The sequence below is a fragment of the Cyrtonyx montezumae genome, unplaced genomic scaffold (genome assembly GCF_038088225.1).
Source record: "Cyrtonyx montezumae isolate F1298 unplaced genomic scaffold, pur_monq_1.0 scaffold_10, whole genome shotgun sequence".
In the NCBI taxonomy this organism is placed as follows: domain Eukaryota; kingdom Metazoa; phylum Chordata; class Aves; order Galliformes; family Odontophoridae; genus Cyrtonyx; species Cyrtonyx montezumae.
Window position 1 is genome coordinate 47,621,847 of NW_027071826.1, and position 21,065 is coordinate 47,642,911.

Consider the following 21,065-nt stretch of genomic DNA (forward strand, 5'->3'; position numbering starts at 1 on the left):
CAAACCAGATAGACAAGTAAAAATCTGAAGCCTGTAGTTCTTCCCCTCAAAGAAAATACAACTATGCCCCGGAATTTACCTTCCACCTTTGTCATTAAAACAGTTAGTAGTAGCTCTCTATTTTGATGGCTAATGATAGGAGCTCCTTCAGAACGTACCCTTATTACTAAACTGTCTGCAGTAGTAATAAAAATCCAGAAAGTTACTTCTGCTTTTAAGACATTTGTCTTCAGAAAGAGAACAGAATCAGAGGAACATTAGCAAACATCCTTTTATAAAAACAGAAGGTTGCTCTGAATGGCTCACTCGTACCTCTTTTAACTGCTTATCTGGAGACTTTCTGTGTCTCTTACGCCCTCTAGCATCTGGAAGATGCATTTACCAACCTCTCCCTTTCCTGAGCATATTTGTAGTTTTAATTTCTACACAGTTAATAAAAACTTACTAAAACAGAAAGTGGAAAGCCTTCTCCTCTCTTCTTGCCAGATATATTTTTTACCTGAGTCTGAAATGAAGACATGAAAACGTTAGTGTAAATTCTCATTTACATTGCAGGCACTTCATACTTGTCTGACAGCGTATATGGGCCTTATAGCTGCAGAGCATATTCACATCAATTTGGGGTCTTCTGTGAATACTTCAAAGGAGTTTCAGATAGATCAGTTGATAAATGTCACCTGAATTATAGGAACTGAGCAAACCTATGTGGAGGAAGAACCGAATTGTGAGACGTGTAGGACGTGACTTAATTACAGTGTTGAGATCATCAAATGGTATGCAGCAAAAAGCACCGAGTTTACAAAATGCAAGGTTGAATTTCTGATTAGGGAGAAATTAGAGATTGAAACTTGGGAGGGAGAATGTGTCCATAAAAAAGATAAGGCTGATGTCCACAGATAGAGATCCTGCAGCCTGTAGGAGACAGGAGCTTTCTTTGCAGTTTAGAAGGGCTTTACTCCAAATCCCACTTACTATATCATTAGAGTGGCACATGTAAAACATAGCTTTGGCAAACATGGCAGGGAACACTCAAATACAGAGTAAAACTAAAAGAGGAGGGATTCTGGTGAAAGTCTCCGTACACCTGTGGCTGCCTGGGCTGCTCTTCCTGTGCGTGTGCCCCTCTGGCTATTCATGTTACCAGGAGACAGTGTGAGGGGCTTTAGTTACCCATGCTGCAGGAGTCAGTGCTGCCATTATAAGGTGGTATTCCATCAGCTTTCAGAAGTCATTTCCATAACTGGACGGTTTTCATTCAAACCCTGCAACTCCAGCATTCAGACCTGTTTCTTTTTTTCCATTTGATTCTCTGCTTGGATTACATAAGGAACATAAATCAATATGTATTTTTATAACTGTTTTAACACTAAGTACATTTAACTATAGAGTGATAAAGAATTTTTCGGCCTTGTAGGAAAGGATCTGTATTAACTAAGAGTACAAATCTTGCTTAGAACCTTACTCAGAAATGTCTTTGAGGACTGACAAAAGTGCTAAAAAGCACTTCCGAGCCACTGGGACTTTTCCATGGATTAAAAACCTGTATTTACACAGAAAAGTCACTACAACAGCACTGTGATGTGCTTGTTTGGGATTCATCTGTAAAAGCAGGCCAGTCTTACCCACTAATAATTATAACTGTGATGTTTGTTCAGTTCAAAAAACACAGTTATATCATGAGCTAAAAATGGAATTACAAACTATCTATATAACTATTTAGGGACATGCTAATTAGAATAATTGGCTCCCTCCATGACAGTGGAGACCTATAACAGCCTTTCAAGCATTTCAGGAGAATAATGGGCAAATTAATGCTGCTCATATTGTTGATTTGGACTTTCAAATTGTCTGCAAAGCTATGAAGATGCTACAGCGTGTATAAATAGACATGAGATGAATGTACTTTTATGGAGCAGAAGTGGTCTGAGAGACAGCAAACAAAAATTAAGCAAATGATCAGATTTTCTGGAAAAAAAAAAAAAAAAAACAACAAACCATAACAAAAAGGCTGCTTGCAATCATGACGTATGAGCTCAGCAAAGCTATATTGAAGGGCAGATAATTGTGCAGTGAATAAGAGGTCAGTGGGGCCTCCTGAGATGGGTACAGTCAAGGTCCACGGAGGGGAGGAGGTAGAGAAGATAACCCTGGCTTCTCAAGCGCTCAGATTGTAATCCTGGGAACAGTTACCCAAGACGATCTTGGTGGCAGTTACTCAAGACTGTTGTACCCATGACTCCACTATATGTGACCATCACCTCCAGACAACCACACACCCCACTATTTAGTCTCCTTGGAGAAGACTAAGTAGATGAATGCAATGCCAATTTGCTTCAAATGCTAATGTGACAAGATACTATTAGGAAAAGCCATTGAAAAGAACTGTGACACAACAGAAGTAAATATAAAAGCCATACTAGTATGAGTGTAATCTTCTCTGGTAGACAGCCAATATCTTCGTAATGAAGTACTGAGTGGGATCTAAGAGTATTTTCTCAGATACAATACCAGGAAAAAGCTTGCCCAAAGGTACACATTTGAATTTTTAAAGGCAACATTTGCCTTTCTGGAGGTGATGCTAATGAGTTAGCTGGGATCACAATTCAGACCCAGCCAAAGAGGTAATTGATGCAAAACAAGAACTGTAATAAAGCCAAGAAAAGAAAGAAAAGAGAATTGTTGCAATCCATTTTATTACTCTAAGGATGGACTGAAAGATCCTAGAAGATGTATTGCAAAGTTTGGCAGAATTTAGAAACTGGAATTAATACTTTCTGAAAAAAAAAAAAAAAAAGTACAATGATCTGTGGACATTTTCTGCAAAAGAGAAGAATTTGAAAGGGAACATCCAAAGTAAAGGTCAATTCTGTGCAGATTAGAGGAAGGATGTGTTGTCTATTAGAACAGCAAAGAGGAAGAAAATTTATGTGCTGTGTCAACCCTGTCCTGCAAATGGGGAAGGGTTCAACTAATTGTCACAAGCAGCAAGCACAGCCGACTAGGAGCAAAAGTGCCAGTGCTCAACATGTGTGAAAACGAGCTTGAAATGCATGAAGTGCTCAGGTATTGTGAGATAGCTCTGACACTGCTCAATACAGAAAAATGCACAGGCCCGAATTCTCCAGCACAGATACACTACTCACCTTGGAGAGACATTCAATCTGCTAATTATACGCGACAATGCTGGATTAGATAGCAGATACCAAAATTTACAACTGCTTACTAATTGTTTGCTTTTGGCAATGTTCGGTGTTGGAAACAATAGCATTAGCTCTTCTCCTTTCTCACACTGGAGATGATGGAAGCTTTCAGGAAGATGAATTCCACTAAGAGGAGGAAAAAGAGTTTTAAATATCTAGAAAGAGCCACAGTGTAAATTCACTTGAGTTCTTTCAAAATTATGCTCTATTAGCACATGCAGTTATGTCCTGGTGCATGATCATGAACCAAAATCTCAGCTGGATCTAGGAACAGGAGGACATCTGCCACTTGGCAAAAAGCACATGGCTGAACGTGGCGTGTGTGTCCATTTTGGCAGCTGAAAAGGCCCATCAGGAGATATATTGGTGTTAGTGCTTCTGTTACCACTTGCACCTCACACACCTCTCATCTGGTCCCTGCAGCAGCTCACCCACACCTCCCTGACACCCTGTGTGGTGCCACAACCCTGCACAATGGCCCTGGGGACCTACGATATCCTGGGAGCCACAACACCCTCCTGCTGTCCCCTCTCCCACAGAGCTCTGGGAGACAAGCACATGGACTTCTTCATGGCACCAAACCAAGGCCACCCCTGTTCACCTGGCTCATGTCCCACTGGAAGCAGCACTCACCAGCAAGACTAAAGCAGCAATATATGTGTCAGTAGTGCGGACGAGAGGGCTCCTGCACGTCCTCACTGCGCTCACTCTCTGGCCACGAGATGGCGCCTTTCTACCTCCCATCGGCTCAGGAAGAAGACCCGGTGAAACATAACCTGCCTTAGGCTCGCGTCATGCTTGTGTCCATACTTGTACCCTAAAAGAAAACCGGTACAAATTCTGGAAAATAAAACCCCCAAAATTCCTCAGTGATAGGAAGATATTCTTCAAGAAATTACACTCAGCTACTCCACTCATAAATTTCTTCCCTCTTTGCCCTATCTTGCAAAGTCCCCATCCCAAAGTCTTTGCTTGCACACAGATTAAAAACAAAATGTGTTCGACAAGAAAAATGCACACCGAAAAACATCTAAGAACATCAAAAACTGATCTATAGCCATGAAGATACTGCCTCATAAACAAGAATACAGAGACCTGTGCATGGCTAATTCATATTGTCTTGGAAGGGAAAGGGAAAGGGAAAGGGAAAGGGAAAGGGAAAGGGAAAGGGAAAGGGAAAGGGAAAGGGAAAGGGAAAGGGAAAGGGAAAGGGAAAGGGAAAGGGAAAGGGAAAGGGAAAGGGAAAGGGAAAGGGAAAGGGAAAGGGAAAGGGAAAGGAAAGGAAAGGAAAGGAAAGGAAAGGAAAGGAAAGGAAAGGAAAGGAAAGGAAAGGAAAGGAAAGGAAAGGAAAGGAAAAAAGCACAACAAAAGTTTGGTCCAATGTTTCTCCAACTAAGACCAGGACAAAATAAGAACCAACACCATTACTAGAATCTCTTGCCTATGCTAGGTTTGCAACTTGATGTAGAATGTTAGTCTGAGGAAATTCCTTTGACTGGCAGGAAAAAATTATAAGTTTATTAAATGAATACAGGTCTGATTGTTCTTTTAAAGGGTTGGAAACTACACATGAAGGAGCCTCAAATGTCTCTCAGCTGCAAACTGAAACAATAAACTGCTTGACTGTATAGGTTCTAAGGCAAGAAGGAAACCAGGAACCTTACGTAGCTTCTAACTGAATATGAATCATTGAATTACATGCATTCATCCCAGTAACTAGGGCTTAGGCATTTTATTTTGGAGCAGATTAAGCTGGGTTCCACAGTAAGGAACAAAAACCATCTGCCACCTGTGTTCCAAGGCTCTACAATGACATGGAAAGGACCGTTGTGGTGATCAGGTGACCTCAGCATGTTATCCATGCTTTGTACAAATAAAAAATGAGAAAAAAAAATCCAGAAGTCTAGATTAAAAAAAAATGCTTCCTGGCTGTAAAATTAGATCTTCAAAACATGATCCAACCATGGTCATGCAGGGCAGGGCTTCACTTTGCAGTTGTAGTAAATATAGCTGTGGTAAATCTCAGCCACTTCAGAATTACACAGAAAAAAAAAATAAAAAATAAAAATAAAAAAGTACTAACCTACCTCAGAATAACACATTTTCAACCTTAGGAGAGACCAGCCAGTCCACATCCCTTCCTTACCCTTAGTGTTCTACTTAAACACTAGAATTTTTCCCTCTAAACTAGCTTATATCTTCCACAAGATGCACTACAAGGTCTTCTTTGTATGCTGACTTACCATAGCTGAAATGTCCCTCAAGAAGTTAAAACCATGGCCATGAATGAGCAAGCTACAGAAGCATCATCACTAGGCAGTCTTACTATGTCTACATCTGGTTGACCTCGCTTCTCTTTTTGCTATTACACCTGCAGCAAAGACAGACAGAGATATTGTGAGGGGCTTAACCTCTACACAGTGAAATGATCTTCATTTGAACTGATGAAGCAGAGTTTGGAGTCCGACTGTAGTGCACACCACAAAGCTAAACAAATATCTGACTCAGCTACTAAACTGAAAAAGCAGCAGCTTTGTGGAGGGAGCTGGCAGCATCACATAAAGAGCCATGGATTGCTTCCAGCTACCCTCTTCTCCACTTACTCTAATTATTTGTCCCTGATCCCTAAGTAGAGTCAGTCTCCAGATTGCTTAAAAGATATGTATGCTTCCGGAGCACCTTTTTAAATTCCTTCCTAATTTACTTCTTTAACCTTAAACCTATGAAGCACATTAGGCCATTTCAGTCCAACTACAGCTTGCAGAGAAACGTTCTGTCTTAACTCACACATGACAAATGTTGTCTCTGGAGTTTTACTAAAGGGAACCACGACTTTCTTGTTTTGAATACAAGTGTCAGTGAGCAGTATCTGCCCCAGTCACTGGTTTCTGAATGCATACTCAAGGGCTTCTTTTCTTCCAGTTTGGAACATTCGACTCAAAGCCTACATCTATAGCAAACAAGGCTGTAGCAGACCACCAGGCCCTCTAATTTGCTGTGATGTTGGGCTACTGCCAAATGTCTCTCTGTAAGTGCGCTCAAATGAAAAAATAAAAATAAAAAAAAAAATCAGTTTCTCAACCCAAGTGTATCTAAAAATACTTTTTTTAATTCTGCGTAAATTCACAAATGATACAATATTTAAGAGGTTGGTTTTTTGTTTCTGTTTTTCTTTTAAACATACTGTACAATCAGGTTAGTTTAGTGTTTTACACCAAGGCACAGCACACCATGTTATACACACACACCTTGCTAGGCAGCAGTTCAGTATAATTCCCCGAGTTCTGGCAGCGGTGCCAGGATAAATAGCATGGATCACATACATGCTAGAAGATAAATAAATAATAGATGCTGTCATGTTTTATTTGAAATTGAGTTGCATATAAAAAGAATATACAATAATTTAACTTGAATAACTAGAGTCCCTTGTACTATACATAACAGAAGTGTTCTCATTTTTGTCTTAAACAAAACATCTTCAATATTAGGATGCAAAATTAATCTTCTTTTTGGCTGTCTTGATTTGTGGAGAAGAGTTCCACTCGTTAGAAATCAAAGCTGAGTCTTCAGTTCCACATCAACCTGAAAGAAAGAAACTCAGAGTTACTCAATTTTACCAGCAAAATGAGAAAATATGTTATTCCAACCATAGCTCTGCATTTAGACAACACACCCTGAAGTCAGTTATCTAAGGAGAACTCCTTTGAAAGCTCTTCTCAAGCTACAGTAATATTTGTAACATCTTTTTATACTGTTACTTATCCTGTTTACCTGGAGTTCTTTTCCTGTAAGCCTGTTACTCATCCAACAACACTAAAGATCTGAAAACTCAGGTAACCTGAGGGTTGCCTGCACTGAAGATTGTTTATCAATGTATTTACCATATGCACATCATCATTCAGGTTTTTATATTTGAACGTTTCTTCTTCGCCTGCCAAAAGCCTTGGAACCCACGTTGGTTGGGACGAAGTTGTTCTTGCCCACTCCTCCTGACCTGCTGAGGAAGTCTGCCAGACGATGGGTCACACAGGTAGCTGTGTTGCATGCCCTTTTCTGTGCTGTTACACTGCTTTTTGAAAGGAGAAGAGTTAGTTTCCAAAGAGTTTCCAAAGTATCCACCCTGCTTGCAACAAGATGTCAGTGAGAGATGCTATGCCTTAGAAAGAATTTTCTAAAAAAGCAAGAGCAGGCTTGCTCTGTAGCAAGCATTTCAGTTGCTCCACTAACAAGCTCTTCTAAGAATCAGGCTGTTTGTGAAAGGTAGATGAGCCCTTCTTAGGCTCACAAAATATAGACCTTTCGTTTTGTTTGTGGTTCTTCTGAAGCACAGCAGAAAAAGCCAGTCACTAAGTTCGCAGCTTGAGAAATGATCCACAAGACACACAGAATCCCTGCATCAGTTTAGTCAGGCACTCTGTCAGGGCTGCACCTGCCCAGCAGCCAGACACGTGCTTTCAGAGCTGAACCACCCATAAGCATACTGCACCTGCATATCCAATAGCAGTATGGAAACATCTCTTTCCTGCCATTAGGCTCCTAGAACATCTGAGCACAGTTAAGCCCACAGAAAGTAATTTTTTTTAATTTTTATTTTTTGCTAGGCAGTACTTCATGGCGTATATATTCACACAGACCTCGCTTGAAAACTTTCTAGTAAAGCAAGGACTCTTGTATGAAGGAAGAGCAATTTTGCTGAGAAAAGAATTGTAGGACAGTACATTAATGGCAGCAAATACTATTGTTTATAACACTGATGCCATGGTTCAGAACAGGCTTCTGCTTACAGGCTAGACGTGCTGTTGCAACTGAAGAACTGGAAAGAAGGGCACGGAACATACCATGATAAACAGACAATGAATGAATTACTTCTAAAATAAAAGCAAAACTATCTAAACATCAAGCAAAAAAAAAATTGCCTCTTAAAATATACTAAAGTTTCAACTACACTAGTGTGAAGACCTATTATTAAATGAGAAAGAAAAAAATAGGAAAAAACATTAAATTCTTACCTGGAAACGTTCAGTACAGAGTTCTAGACAGGATTACGTTTCTAGTTTGAACAGCTCTATATGAGCCTCTCCTGATACCCTTGCATCTCAGGATATTTACTAACAGGTTTGCATGCATCCTTGACTACATCAGCCCATATATTGTATAATTTCCATGTCTGTGTATAACTAATATGGAGCTAATATGGTGCTTATTAAACTTCTCTAGAATTTCTTGCATTGCCTCACCTCTTCTGAGCACAACGAAGTGTAAAACCTCTCCAGCCTTATCTAGAAATCTCACATTCTAAAACAAGTAAACCAAACATATCTAATCCTTGTAGAAAAATAGGTTTATTGAACAAGTGCATGGGCAGGCACAAAAACAAACAAACAAAAAAAAAAGCCCCAACCAAACAAAAAAGAATCTACTTGTACATTTAGTAGCCAGAAATGAAGAGCCTTATCTGGACTTTACTTCTAAAATCAACGTCTAAGAAAATCATTTGAAATCTCAAGGCAATGCTGTTTATTTTTATTTATTTTTCCCCTGGCTTGATGTGTGTGTTATGTTCTGTCTTCCTAACATTAGGACCACCTCAAACATTCTCTGTCAAAAACAGAATCAAAAGAACATAGCAAAGTTAGCAGTCAAAGTTAGATCCACATGCATCAGGTTAAAAAAAAAAAAAAGGGGGGGGGGGGCAGGGAGGCAGGAAGGGGAGTGGGGAGAAGGGCAGAAATAAGCATGTCTAGTTGTTTCCTAGGGTTTCCCCATAGTTTGCATAGCGTTCATGTTCCAGGTCATTCAGCACATTTCTTTTCTTGCCAGGAGTTCCAGCCCCGACGTCAGTACGAGGGTAAGTTTGCAATTTGTGCAATTCTTGAGACAGTTTGCCCAGCACACAAGTACTCAGACTGGCACAGCGTTTGGAAATAGGTCTATCCAGGCTGCAGGGGGAAAAAAGACATGCCCAAAAGAAGAATAATCTCAAACATGCATAGTCATGCATTTTTTTTCCCTAGACAAATATCTACTGTTAGGAAAAATCAAAATAATACTAATACAAAAATAATCCCTCCACATCACATTCCATGCAAGGAAGGTTCAGACAAACGCAGTACAAAAGAAAACCACTATTTTCAATGAATTCATTTGGTTGAAAAAGCAAGTTCATTAGCCTTCAAAACACTCGCAGTTAGGGGACAGCAAGTTTTACTCTCCATGTATTCAGCATGCTGTTCAGTCTGTCATACATCATCATCATGCTTTGCAATACAAATCCTATTAGGATAATGCAAACGTTCTTGCATGCCTTTGCTCCGGGGGGAGATGGCGCTGCGTGCACTGGGAGGATACCTCCTCTCTGCCAGGGGCTTTCCATGCCTTACAACAGCATGCACTTTCACGACAGAGAATCCAAGAGTGACTGAATGATCCCTAACATTCCCACTAGGAAAACGTACCTTTTGCTGTATTTTTTTCCCCATAACCCCCTCATTCAAGCTGAAATCGCCCTCCACTTTCGGTTGTAAGAGACAGATAGAAGCAGGTTAACTAAGTGGAAGCCATTCTCCTGATACAAATGTTAGGATGCCTCTACGTTACCCTCCTTTATCAATTAGGTGATCAGTTAGCCCCAGGAAAACAAAACGACAGACAAAAAAATAAAAGAGAGGGTCTGCTCAGGTGGCTCTTGCTGGATGTCAAACCTTTCACATTGTCCTTTTCCCCACCCCTGCTGCAATTGTCCTTACCTGTTCCCCTCAGAGGCTTGCTCCAGCTCTTCCGCTGTCATCTGTATGAACTCTTTCACCAGTGCATTTAATAGTCTCCGAGCTTCGTAATCACTGAGCGTCACTCGATCTGTTATGGACTCCAAGCCAGGTCTATGCAGAGGCAAGAAAACAGGATGAACACAGACAGCCACAAACAGGAGAGAGGAGTGCATCCTGCACTGCTATATGTCATCAGCAGTGTCTTTCAAGGGTGTGAAAATGTAAGTCACACACACGCACACAGCATCAGGTTTTATATATGTAGCTAGAAAAACATCAGTATCGTAAATAGTCCTAGAAGAAGCCAGCTTTCTGTAGTCTTTTTCCCTCCTAGAGCTCTTAAAAAATAATAATAATAAAAAAAATGTTTCCATACCATTCAGACAAAGCACTCAGCAATATGACCAGCTTCTTACCTGACTGGGGCTGCCTGGAAGCTGTCCATCTGGCACACAACCAAGGCATAAACAGCAAGGAAAGATGAAATCTTCAGCATAACCATGATCTCCTCTCTACAACAAAGAGGAATATCAAGCAGCGGTTGTTTTCCAATCTTCTCAATCCTGTAAGATCTATTAAAGAGGTCATCCTTTCCTAGCCACAAGTTGCACAAGTGCTCACCATTTCATTCTGCTGTGTTTTTTTTTTTCTCCCCTAACATTAGCTTTAATTGTTTCATTTTGCTTTGGTTTTCTCGGAATTTTAAGATAACTGAATGCTATTACAGAGGATGCAAATGCAGCTTGTGTGAGTTGCAGCTCTGTCCAGCTGCATTCAGCCTAGTGCAGACTTCCTCCCAAAACTGGGTGAAAACACGTTCCTCTGGCTGCTACACAATGTCATTTGGTGTGTTCAATGCGAAAAAGCAGCCATGAAAGAAGAGTCATGAGAAAAATTTAATAAGGAGAGAGAGGGGAGAAAACGCTTACTGTTCAGTGTTGTTAAGAATGAAGTGCCACTGTTGGCACTGTACCTGAAGCTGCTTGCTTCTTGGCAGTTAGCATACTGATGTCCCAGCTCAGGTTATGCTTTAAGAATTAAACGACTTAATTTCAATACGCATTCCTACTCGGAAACCAGAAGGAGGAGAAGTTAAGCAGAAAAGAACCTGTCACAAGAACAAGCCCCTACAAAAGACACCGTAATCGATTTGCTTTGAGATACAGCTCTGCTCCTCATAGCATCGGCTCCCCAAGCTCAAACGTGCACAGGGGTAACTACCCTGCCAGCTTCGGGTTTCTCAGCCACCCGTTCCCGACCCGGCTCAGCCTTCAGAGACCCGGCTGCCACCGGCAACGCTCCGGCGCCGGGTGCCCCGCACAGCGGCCGTCCCACACCTCTCAGCCCGCCGAAAGAGCCCCGCACCGCAGAGGTGGGGAAAGTGAGCGAGAGATCGAGGCCCGGCTCCCTCCCACTCTGCTTTCCTTTTTCGAGCACATACGCGCGCAGCTCCAAGAACTACCGCGTTACCGCTAGCACACGAGAGCCGGGAGCTTACCGGCGAGCGCGGGTCTCAGCTGCGGCGCCGCACGGAGCAGGGGCCGGTGCTGCCTCCGAAGCGCGGTACCGCACGCTGCCCGCCGCCTGCCCTTTATACCTGCCGCCGCGGCAGCCTGCGTGGGCGCCCGCGGGGCCCCGCCAGCCAATCGCTCCCACGGCCGTCCGGCCCGGCGGTGACGTCATGCCCCGCTCGGAGCCACCGTCCCATTCACAAAAAAGCCGGCGTTTTCTCCACGGGGGGGAGGGAAGCGTCGCTCACGGCTCCCAGCCGCACCCCCACACCGCGGGGCGACCTCCGCAGCAGCGGTATCTCAGCGCCCCGACGGCCGCGTTCGGACGGGAGGGGCCGCGGCCGCGAAGCACGGCGCCGAGCGGTGCCCGAGGGGTGTCTGCCGGCCGGAGCCAAGAGCTCCGTGCGGCCGAGAGCAGCCCCGCGGAGCCTCCCCCGTGCTCGCTCCACGGTGGGAGCCCGCAGCCCTCGAGGAAATCATCACCGTCCTCTCCATCACCGCACCGACACGGGCAGGTGCAGCGCCTTCCGGGGGGGGGGGTGGGAGGCTCGGGACCCGCAGGCGGTTGCGGATTACCGGCAGCTGCCGCAGCCCCACGCATCACCGCGGAGGACCCTCTGCACCTGCCGCCAGGATGTTTGCACAGGCGGTGGAGTGTTTGCCGAGGGGTCTGGAGGACCGGAGAGGACGAGAAAGCCGCTTCCGACCTGCGCACGAGCGGGGAGAAGAACCCCCACCCCCGCCCCGGACTCCGTAGCCGCCGCTGGGGCAGGTGGAAGCGAGATAGGAGCTGGCCGCCACCGGCCCCTCTGGCTCCGGGCCCCCTCCCTGCGGCGCTGCCGGGCCCCGCCCGCGGTGCGGGGACGCGCCCCGCGCTGTGCTGCCGCTCGCGGCCCCGAGGCAGGGAGCGCGGCGCGGGACTCGGCGGCCGCACAGCGCTGCACCGCGGGCGGCTGCGGGACGGCTCGTGCTCTCGTTCTGGGCTCGGTGCGGGCGGGCGATCCGACCTGAGCATTTCCGACCCTCCTTCTTGTATTGCTTTTTTCTTGTTTGTTTTACAGACGGCTCCTGGTGGCAGAAGCAGCGCGTTTCACCTGGAGATGAACGATGCCACGGAGAGACGAGAACAGGTACTTCTTTGCTGACGTGATGCCGGCTTGGAATTTGCAAGAGGAGCGTGGATGCGGCGTGCTGCTCATCCGATGAGAGTTTTTTCGCCATTCCCCTCCTCCCCGCAGCTGGGCACTGCTCTACAGCCGGGCTCTGCTGCCGCTTTTCCACCTTCGTGCTGCAGAACGGAGACAGCAAAACCGCTTGAGTTGCTTAGCTCCCTGCTACAGCTCCCTCCTGCTGCTCCCACACACACACACGGAAAGTTAGTTTGCTTGCACGTCTGTATGCTAAGGGAATCTTTGGTGTCCTGAGAGAAGGAGTTGAAGTACTTAAAACATCTTTCTGACATTCCTACTCTGATTTTTCAGCCACTCTTTCTGAGGTTGCATTTACAAAGGGTGAGGTAGCACCTAAAGGTACAGGTCGGCATCTCTTTTGCTGTTTCAGCGTGACTCGTGCAGCTCCATCAACAGATGTACAGTGCGGGAGCTCCACAGACTGAACTCACAGTCAGACATGCCCAGCCTTCGCCATTCCTTTCTCCTTTCTCTGTTAACAATTAATCATTCTCATTTCCTTTGGGGATTTATTTACTCGGCCCAGAACATTTATCTTTTAACCTTAAAAAGTCCAGATGACCATGTAGGAACGGCGTATCTCAGTTCTTCAGGGAGACAGCAAGCTGTATTCCATCTTATGGCCAACTCCAGTCGCTCTGAGTGCTTCTCTTGCCAATGTAAGTCAGCCCCAGGCTGAAGCCCGCATGATGTAGTGATTACAGATTTCAGATGCCAGCATTTCTACTTTAGGCTTTCACAGGAAGAAACATAAATTTAAAGCAACAGGTATTAGTGCTAATAGATAAACTTTTGTGCGCGTAAAGATGAAATAGTATTTGGATGTTGGCAAGCACTTTGGCTGCTCCTTGCCAGCACTAATGGAGGGACTCCCAGCTCCTTCTATTTTTTCCCCCCCACAATTATACATCAGCTGGTCTCATCAGATAAATTTTCTTCCTCTCTCCTCTTACACATAAGATGGAGAAGAAACAGCCTACAAAAGAACTGCAAAGATGGGACTGCCTAGTATTACAAGCTCTCAAAAAGATACAGGGTTACTGTGGGATAAAGGTTTCCTGTTGCTAGATAAATCCAAGACCAGAGGTTAAGAACTTGTGGGAACACTAGTGCAGTGGGGCACCTGTGAGCACTGCACTAAGGAATCATGAGGTTTGCAGAAACGAGGTTCTGTTTCCTTCACTTCCAGATATTAGGCAAAATAATTAGTTTGTACAGGTTCAAAGTAGATCAACTGAAGACCTACGGAATGACTTTTTTTTTAATAAGAAATTAATTACCTAATACAACCTGCAGCTCCAAGTAAGAGGAAATTCTTCTTTTAATTAAAGTTTGCAGGGAATCAAAAAAGGCTGCCCTATTTTCAAGTGACACTTGACAGTTTCTTCCAATATCCTATTTTATGTTATTTAACTATACATCTTGAAGCACAACCATTTGTTTCTCCACTACAGATATTGGCTATTATGTCAACAAGCCATAGACATCGCAGTGAGGTTCTTAAATGCTACCTGATATGCAGAGCAGGATGATTTACGTAGAAAAGTTATGAAAGCTATATAGCCTTTTTCTGTGTCTCTACCTGTCCATATTCCAGGTGGACACCTAATTCAGCTTCCTATGTCCATGATTGGCTGGAAAACTTCCACCTAAGAAGACTACAATGCATGCAGGAGACAGTGAGCACTACTGAGCTCCCATGAAACCACCTTTCTAATGTGTGATCTCAATCTGCTCTGCAGAAAATTAATGTGAACCTGAGTTAGCCATGTGATACTGCTCTCAATGAAAGCTGTCTGTTAACAGGAACGTCATATTTGAGGCCCTAGAAGTAACCCTTACACTCTACTTGCTGCTGACAGGACCTAGACCTCACTGTTCTCTGTTCAGGATAACATGGCATACCTCAGAAAGACTTGGGCAACATGGAGGAAGTCCAGAAAAAAAGCAACAGTCACAGTTATTAGAGCTCATAACATGACTTAGGAGAAAAATAAAACAAAACAAAAAGACAAACCAAACCCAGCATGAGGACTGCAGAAACAGTTAACAGAAGGAAAGACCGTGGAGAAAGATAAAGACATAAATACTTCCTACAGGGAAGTAATAATGTGCTGAAAGAAGCAAAAACATATAAGCTTAAAAGACAACAGTAGAGATGCTCATATTAGGAAGAGCTTTCTACAATTGAAATTAATGGCATATAAGAACCATTTCTATTGCAGTTATGGCATATCTTTCACCACAGGACTGTATGGCATGGTAGTCTAATGTAACTAATATTCACTCTGGGAAAGGATTGTGATCAACTAAACAAACTTTCTTTGTCTCTTCCATCTCCAGTTTCTGAGACTGTATAATTTTAACAGCTAGAGGTTTACCCAATCTCTGAAACATAACACTTTACCTACCATCCAAACTTTCACTAACATAGGCTTTTGCAGATCTTACCTTCCTAAATCATCTGATCCTTTTCCCAATTCTGCTTTCACAGCCTTCAGAAGGCAACATTCTTATTTAGACTAAGCTCACATCAAGTTTACCCACACAGATGATATTTTACCCACACATCCTATTGTTTCATTTAAATTTGGACAAAAAATGAGTGGCTTTCTTTGGAAAAATGCAGTATGTCAGTGAGAACCAGAACATGGATAAAGATCCCAACACTAGAGGGTTCCCTTTTTAGTGGCATCTACGTTCAGGGTGCTTCAGTCACTTGTTTCTCAAAAAAGGAACTGCTATTGAGCTAATTACTGGGAAATCTATGAATCAGTCTGGAAGCAAATTCATTTCTTCCAAAATGTCTTAGAAAAGCTTCCAGTCTGAAATATGGAAGACGTTTTAAACAGAAGATCGATGCTGGATTGTTTTAATCTCACTGAAACACTCCTAATGAGCTTTGGCTTCGAAGCACTTTCCCTGTATATATTCAAAACTTGGTGCAGAATAATCTTTTAAAACCAAGTGGGTCATGCTGTGCAGCAGGGAAGAAGGGACAGACCGTAAGGAAGCTGGCTATGGCTCCATCATCTTCCGTCCTGCAGAATCACAGCTCAGCCTCTGGGCAGGCACACAGAGGCTGCAGCCCCAGCTCATGCCACCTGGCAACACTTCCACCCATAAGAACTGGCAAAACTCCACTGCACTCCAGCCAGACCCAGTTCTGTCCCAGGCTGCACCTCCAGTGCTCTGACAAGGGGAATCCCTGAAGGGGAGCTTTCAGCTCACCAAATTCAGCCAGCAGCAGACTCACAGCACGGCCAGGCTAATGCAAAGGGGACAATCTCACCCAGAAACTCTTTCAAAATTAGCACCTATTTCCACTTCAGTTTTATACATTCTCCAGCTGAGATAGGAGTTGAACAAACTCCTTATCTGGAAAGCAGCCTCGGAACTGAAAACAAACTTTGTTAAGCAATAGCACAGTTATAAAACCTTTTTTTGATTGCTTGCACAATTGCTATTCTACTATCTTGTATGTCATCAGAGCACGTCAGCAAAAATCTAGAAACTGTCTCGTAAATCCTCAAGTTAACCCTGTATTTGTTCTTAAAAAGATACTAGGAGCCTGAAGAGCTCATGTCAGTATTTCACTCTTTGTCCTGATAGCAGACAAGTCTGATTAAGCCACAGTGTAATTTCACAGTTTTATCAGCCCATTCTGGGGCCATTCTGTTGCCCCAGTGTAGTGGGCTGCTACAGCAATAGGTCTCTGTTGGTGACAGCAATGCCATCTGTGTGACAAGGACCGGGTGCAATAGTTTCTCAGCTGGTAGTTTAACTCTTTGACTCTTCACCAAAGCCACTTGTGCAAAGGTAAAGATTTACTTGTATGTTTAGTGTAAAATAGAGAGTGAAGAAGATCTCTGTCTTCTTATAGTGCTGGTCAACAGGACATAGAGATAGAAGCTATTAGTAATATAATATTTGCTAATCTACTTGCATCAGAACTTCTGGGAAGCAGTAGTCACATGAGACTATCAACTAAAGAGATATGTTGAAATGCATACATTACATGGGTCTAAGTATATTCAATAAGCCAGCAAATAAAATATGTCAAAACTATTTCTGAAGTAACAGTCTTCAAGCCAGTATCACAGTTTTCTGCATAAAGTACTTAGGCACGACAGAACTGTGATCCAGGAGATGTTTGTTTCCAGCAACAAAAATCAAATTCTTGAGAGTGGAGAAGAACACAAGATGAGTTTTTCTGTTTTAGCAAATCAAAAAGCTAAACCTAAAGATAATGATGGCACTAAGGAGATGCTACAATTGAGCATGCTTAGCGATGAAAGAGGTGTGTTAAAAAGAGCTATGAAATTGCAATAGATAATGTCTGCACATGACTCTAAACTTGTCAGCAAGCTTACATATATATATATATATATATATATCTTTTTTTTAAGTGAGGAGCATGTGTGTTTTACACACGCTTACACAGATGCATTTATTTTTCCCGTCCCTGTTCCCTCAAAAGAAAGTGAGCAAAATCTTTATATTCCAGGCTGCAAAACAACTATTTTCCTGTATAACACTTTATAAGCAATGGTATAACTTAACTGGACAAAAGATACTGTCATAGGAAGTGAAAGTACTTCAGCCTGACAAAATTTACCTTATTTTCCAGAAGAGCAATAACAATGCTGAAGGGAAAGAACAAAGTCTGCTCTGAACTGCAGGTGAATACAAGTTTCTGGGCTATTTAATGGAGCTTGGAAGCAACTTCATTTTCCACCTGAGAATGTAACAGAGTTATCATTGGGATCCTAATATTGCTACTGAGAGAATAATCCCATCTATGAGTGTATTTCTTCAAATTCCTTCCAAAGCCAAACCATGCATATGCACAGTCACTTCCTGTCAAAGAGTTGCCTTCTGCTTTTCTAGAGAAGACAGGAACGTAATCATTTACCGTTACTTGATTGTCTCCAACTTTTCTTCACAGAATTTATGGTACAAAGTAATTGTGATTTCTGATGACCAGAATGTTTTAGGATTTAATAAAGATACACACTTAAATGGGTTTCCTTACTCAGCAATCGTTTTTATAATTGAAATCACAAAACCTTTACTCATCCTATGAGTTTGCTCATTTGATCATCTGTGATTAAGATGAGTAAAACCTTCCCAAAGTAGCAATTCAGCACAAGCTACCCCCACGCTCTCAAAAGAATGAAAGAAATATAAAAAGATCAGTGAGGAACTGGCAAGGAATCCATTGTTGAATAGCCCATTGGGCTCCTGAATCCCTACACCTCTGTTCTTAAGTGACATCATCTGTCCACAAAGCGTCATCCATCATTTATTTCTGATGACTTTCAGTTGTACTTTTCTTCCATTTAATCATTTATCCTTTAGAGGCTGTTGGATCTTTAACCTTGGTGAATTCATCACCTTTTGGCTTGACCAAATCTGATTTGACAGCTTTGCAATCGTGTGCTTCAGTTTCTCATCCTCTGCTACAGCAAATAGGACTATCTTCTTTTCTCCATCACCAGGGCTCAAATGCAATGGTAAGGTCAGTTTTGATTGTTCTCTCCCCTGCTTGAAAATAATTGTCAATTTTTGTCTGCGTGTTTTTCTCAGTTTTCATTTTGGTTTTCTCCATAAAAATCAATTTATTCCTTTTTTGGACCTTTTTGTACCTTTTTTTTCTGGGATCTTCTTATGCTAGGTTTCTTTTCTGTTTTTCTTCCTCAAAACACTTGCTGTTGACAAGTCAATCACCTTTCCTTTCTTTTCTTATATAGATGCACTGGAAATCATGATCCTGTGGATGCATGTGATGCATTACATGCTTAAAAGTGAAAATCAAAGCCACAGCAGCTAGGCTGTTTCCTCAGACACTTTAAGAGCTACTCAAACGACATCTTATCTGGGGAAGGTGAGAGGAGATAAGTATCAACTTGTTTTTTTGGTTTTTTGTTTTTGTTTTTGTTTTTTTTCCCCAAAGACAGAAGCTTACAAAATGTTTTACATTCGTAAAACTGAGAACGCAATAATACTGTATAATTACATGCCATGTAATTGCCTTACATATCTGGAACACCAGTGTTTCTATTGCAATGATCAGCTGCAATTTCCTTTTTCCACGTTAATCCTAAGTAATTGGTTGTAGGCTATGAATAAGTTTTCTTTTGCTGTTTTGAAGTGCATTTTGATCAGTTCACCTGCATACCTCCATTTACCTAAATTTGCTGTTTGTAAACCCCCTTTTCCTTACTTATGTTTGTTTGACTCTATCCATTTGAGTTGGCATGTTTCAGCACAGATGCTCAAGCAAACTGCATGCCTTTTTTAATCCTTGGTCACTTCCCCTCATCCTGCCTTTGTCTGGAGACAAACTGGGGTTCTGAGTCTGTTGCCCACTGGTGAGAAATCTTAGGGCACCGACACACTGATGTTTTTGCAGGTATGGCCATAGTAATTCAGTCAAGATGACAAGAAATTTCATATTGAAATGAAGTGCGAATAAATAATTTGGAAGAAGAATGAAAAAATAAACCTCCAACAGCACTCAAATCAATTCTTTGTATTCTGAAAAAAAAAAACGGGTTATGTTTTCTTCTGGGATATTGGCATTAACATCTGTTTGACAAGCAATTTACAAATCAGAGACACTGAGGCCTATACAACCAAATATTCATTGCATGTCAGCAACTCGGGAGAAAACTGAGTCAGAGTAGCTACACTTACCTTCACTAAAAGTTGCTGTCATGCTGTTCTGCAATACATGAGACATTTATCTTTTCAGTCTGCCCACACTGAGCAAATATGAGTGAGTACCCTTTGTCAGTGCTGTGCCCTGTTCAGCGAGCACCTGGATAGCCAGTGCTCACAGATCCCTCACTTTGAGGGAAGGGATTGCACTGGTTTATACTGTGCTGGTGCAACCTCACCTTGAGTAATGAGTGCAGATTTGGTTGCCACAGTACAAAAAGGACATAAAACTATTAAGTGTTGAAAGGTGACAAGAAAGACGGTGAAGGCTCTAGAGGGCAGGATGTATGAGGAGTGGCTGGGATCCCTTGGTTGCTCATCCCAGAGCAGAGGAGCTGCCCTACAGCTCTTCAAAGGGAAAGGAGGGGCAGTGCTGAGCTCTTCCCTCTGGTGACAGTGGCAGGGCCCAAGGGAATGGCATGGAGCTGAGTCAGGGAGAAGCAGCTAGGGGTTAGCAGCAACAGGCTCTGGACCAGAGGGCTGTGGGCATGGAACAGACTCCCCAGGACAGCAGTGATCGCACCAAGCTGCTGGAGTTCAAGGAGCCAGGAGCTGGACCTGATGATTCCTATGGATCCCTTTCAACTGGGGTTATTCTAGGATTCTGTGAGATAACTTGTAGCCAAAAAGCCACACCTTATCACTTCCCAGTTCCTCTCCTCTTTCTCCCATCCCGCTCACAGTACCTCCGCTCTGTGCTCTCCAAGTGATGCCTTTGCCATGCTTGATTTTTTCTCCATCTGCCTTCTGAGCAGCATCGGGGCCATCCTCAGTCTCTGGGCCACGTGCTCTCAAGTCAGTACCGCCACAACGGAAGCAGAACATCCCATGACAGCAACGTACTGAGGATTAAGCATTAGATAGTTAAATGACTGAGCACGCGATGCACTTTGGTCAGTCAGGTTATTTATGGAGTTCATCAGCACAAACTCTGTATCAGTGTAGATCTTAATTTTCTTACAGATCTACTGGAGGTACTGAGCTAAATTCAACAGAAAGTCTGAGCTGGACACAGAAATGAAATTTTAGTAGGGCATCAGTACTTCTGTTATGCTAAGATCTACTTCAGTTGTACAGTGGCGGTGATAGAAAAGGAAAAATAACACGAGTGGAAACAGAGTGAAGTTTTTTATCAACTCTTTCAACAGGATGTTACACTTTGTAGTGGGATTGCTTTCTTAGCTCCTCAGGAAGCAATCTCTTTCTCCAGCAGCTGTAGCCCCTTCCCAAGAAGCCAGCCCGCTCGCTAACAGCAGCAATAACAAGTTACACAGAGATGTCCTCCAGCAGCCAGCTCCACGCCGATGGTGCCCACTGCCCACCAGCAGAGCACCGTTGGGTGGGCACATTCCTTATCTCGTTGCCAGAAGGGCAAGGGAGGAAGGGAATAGAAATCCGTGCAGTTCTCTGCCTGCGGACTCCCAGACCCGAGTTGGCTCCGGGAAAGTCAGCCCCAAAGCACGCATTTACGGTTTTCCTATCCTTCCAGCTCTGCACACGAAGGTGTTTTCAAGCAGGCAGTACGAGCTTCTCGACGCTCCATCAGCGCCGCCCCGCCCCACAACGGGCCCGGCCCGCTGACGCGAGGGGCGGTGCTCCCGTGGGCCAATTCGTGCGGGGCGGCTCTGCCCGCACCCAACGGGAACGGCGGGCCGGGACCGGGCGGCAGGAGGA

At 43.3% G+C, this 21,065-nt stretch overlaps 1 protein-coding gene across 1 annotated transcript; it reads right to left on the reverse strand.

Annotated features, from left to right (window-relative positions):
* Positions 1 to 8,616: 8,616 nt before the first annotated feature.
* Positions 8,617 to 20,252, reverse strand: CALCA (calcitonin related polypeptide alpha). Its single transcript, XM_065755278.1, is given in 5 exon segments — positions 8,617 to 9,139; positions 9,947 to 10,078; positions 10,384 to 10,479; positions 20,078 to 20,099; positions 20,102 to 20,252. Coding segments are annotated over 5 exon segments (564 nt in total). The 5' UTR covers positions 20,217 to 20,252; the 3' UTR covers positions 8,617 to 8,940.
* Between the last annotated feature and the right edge of the window lie 813 nt (positions 20,253 to 21,065).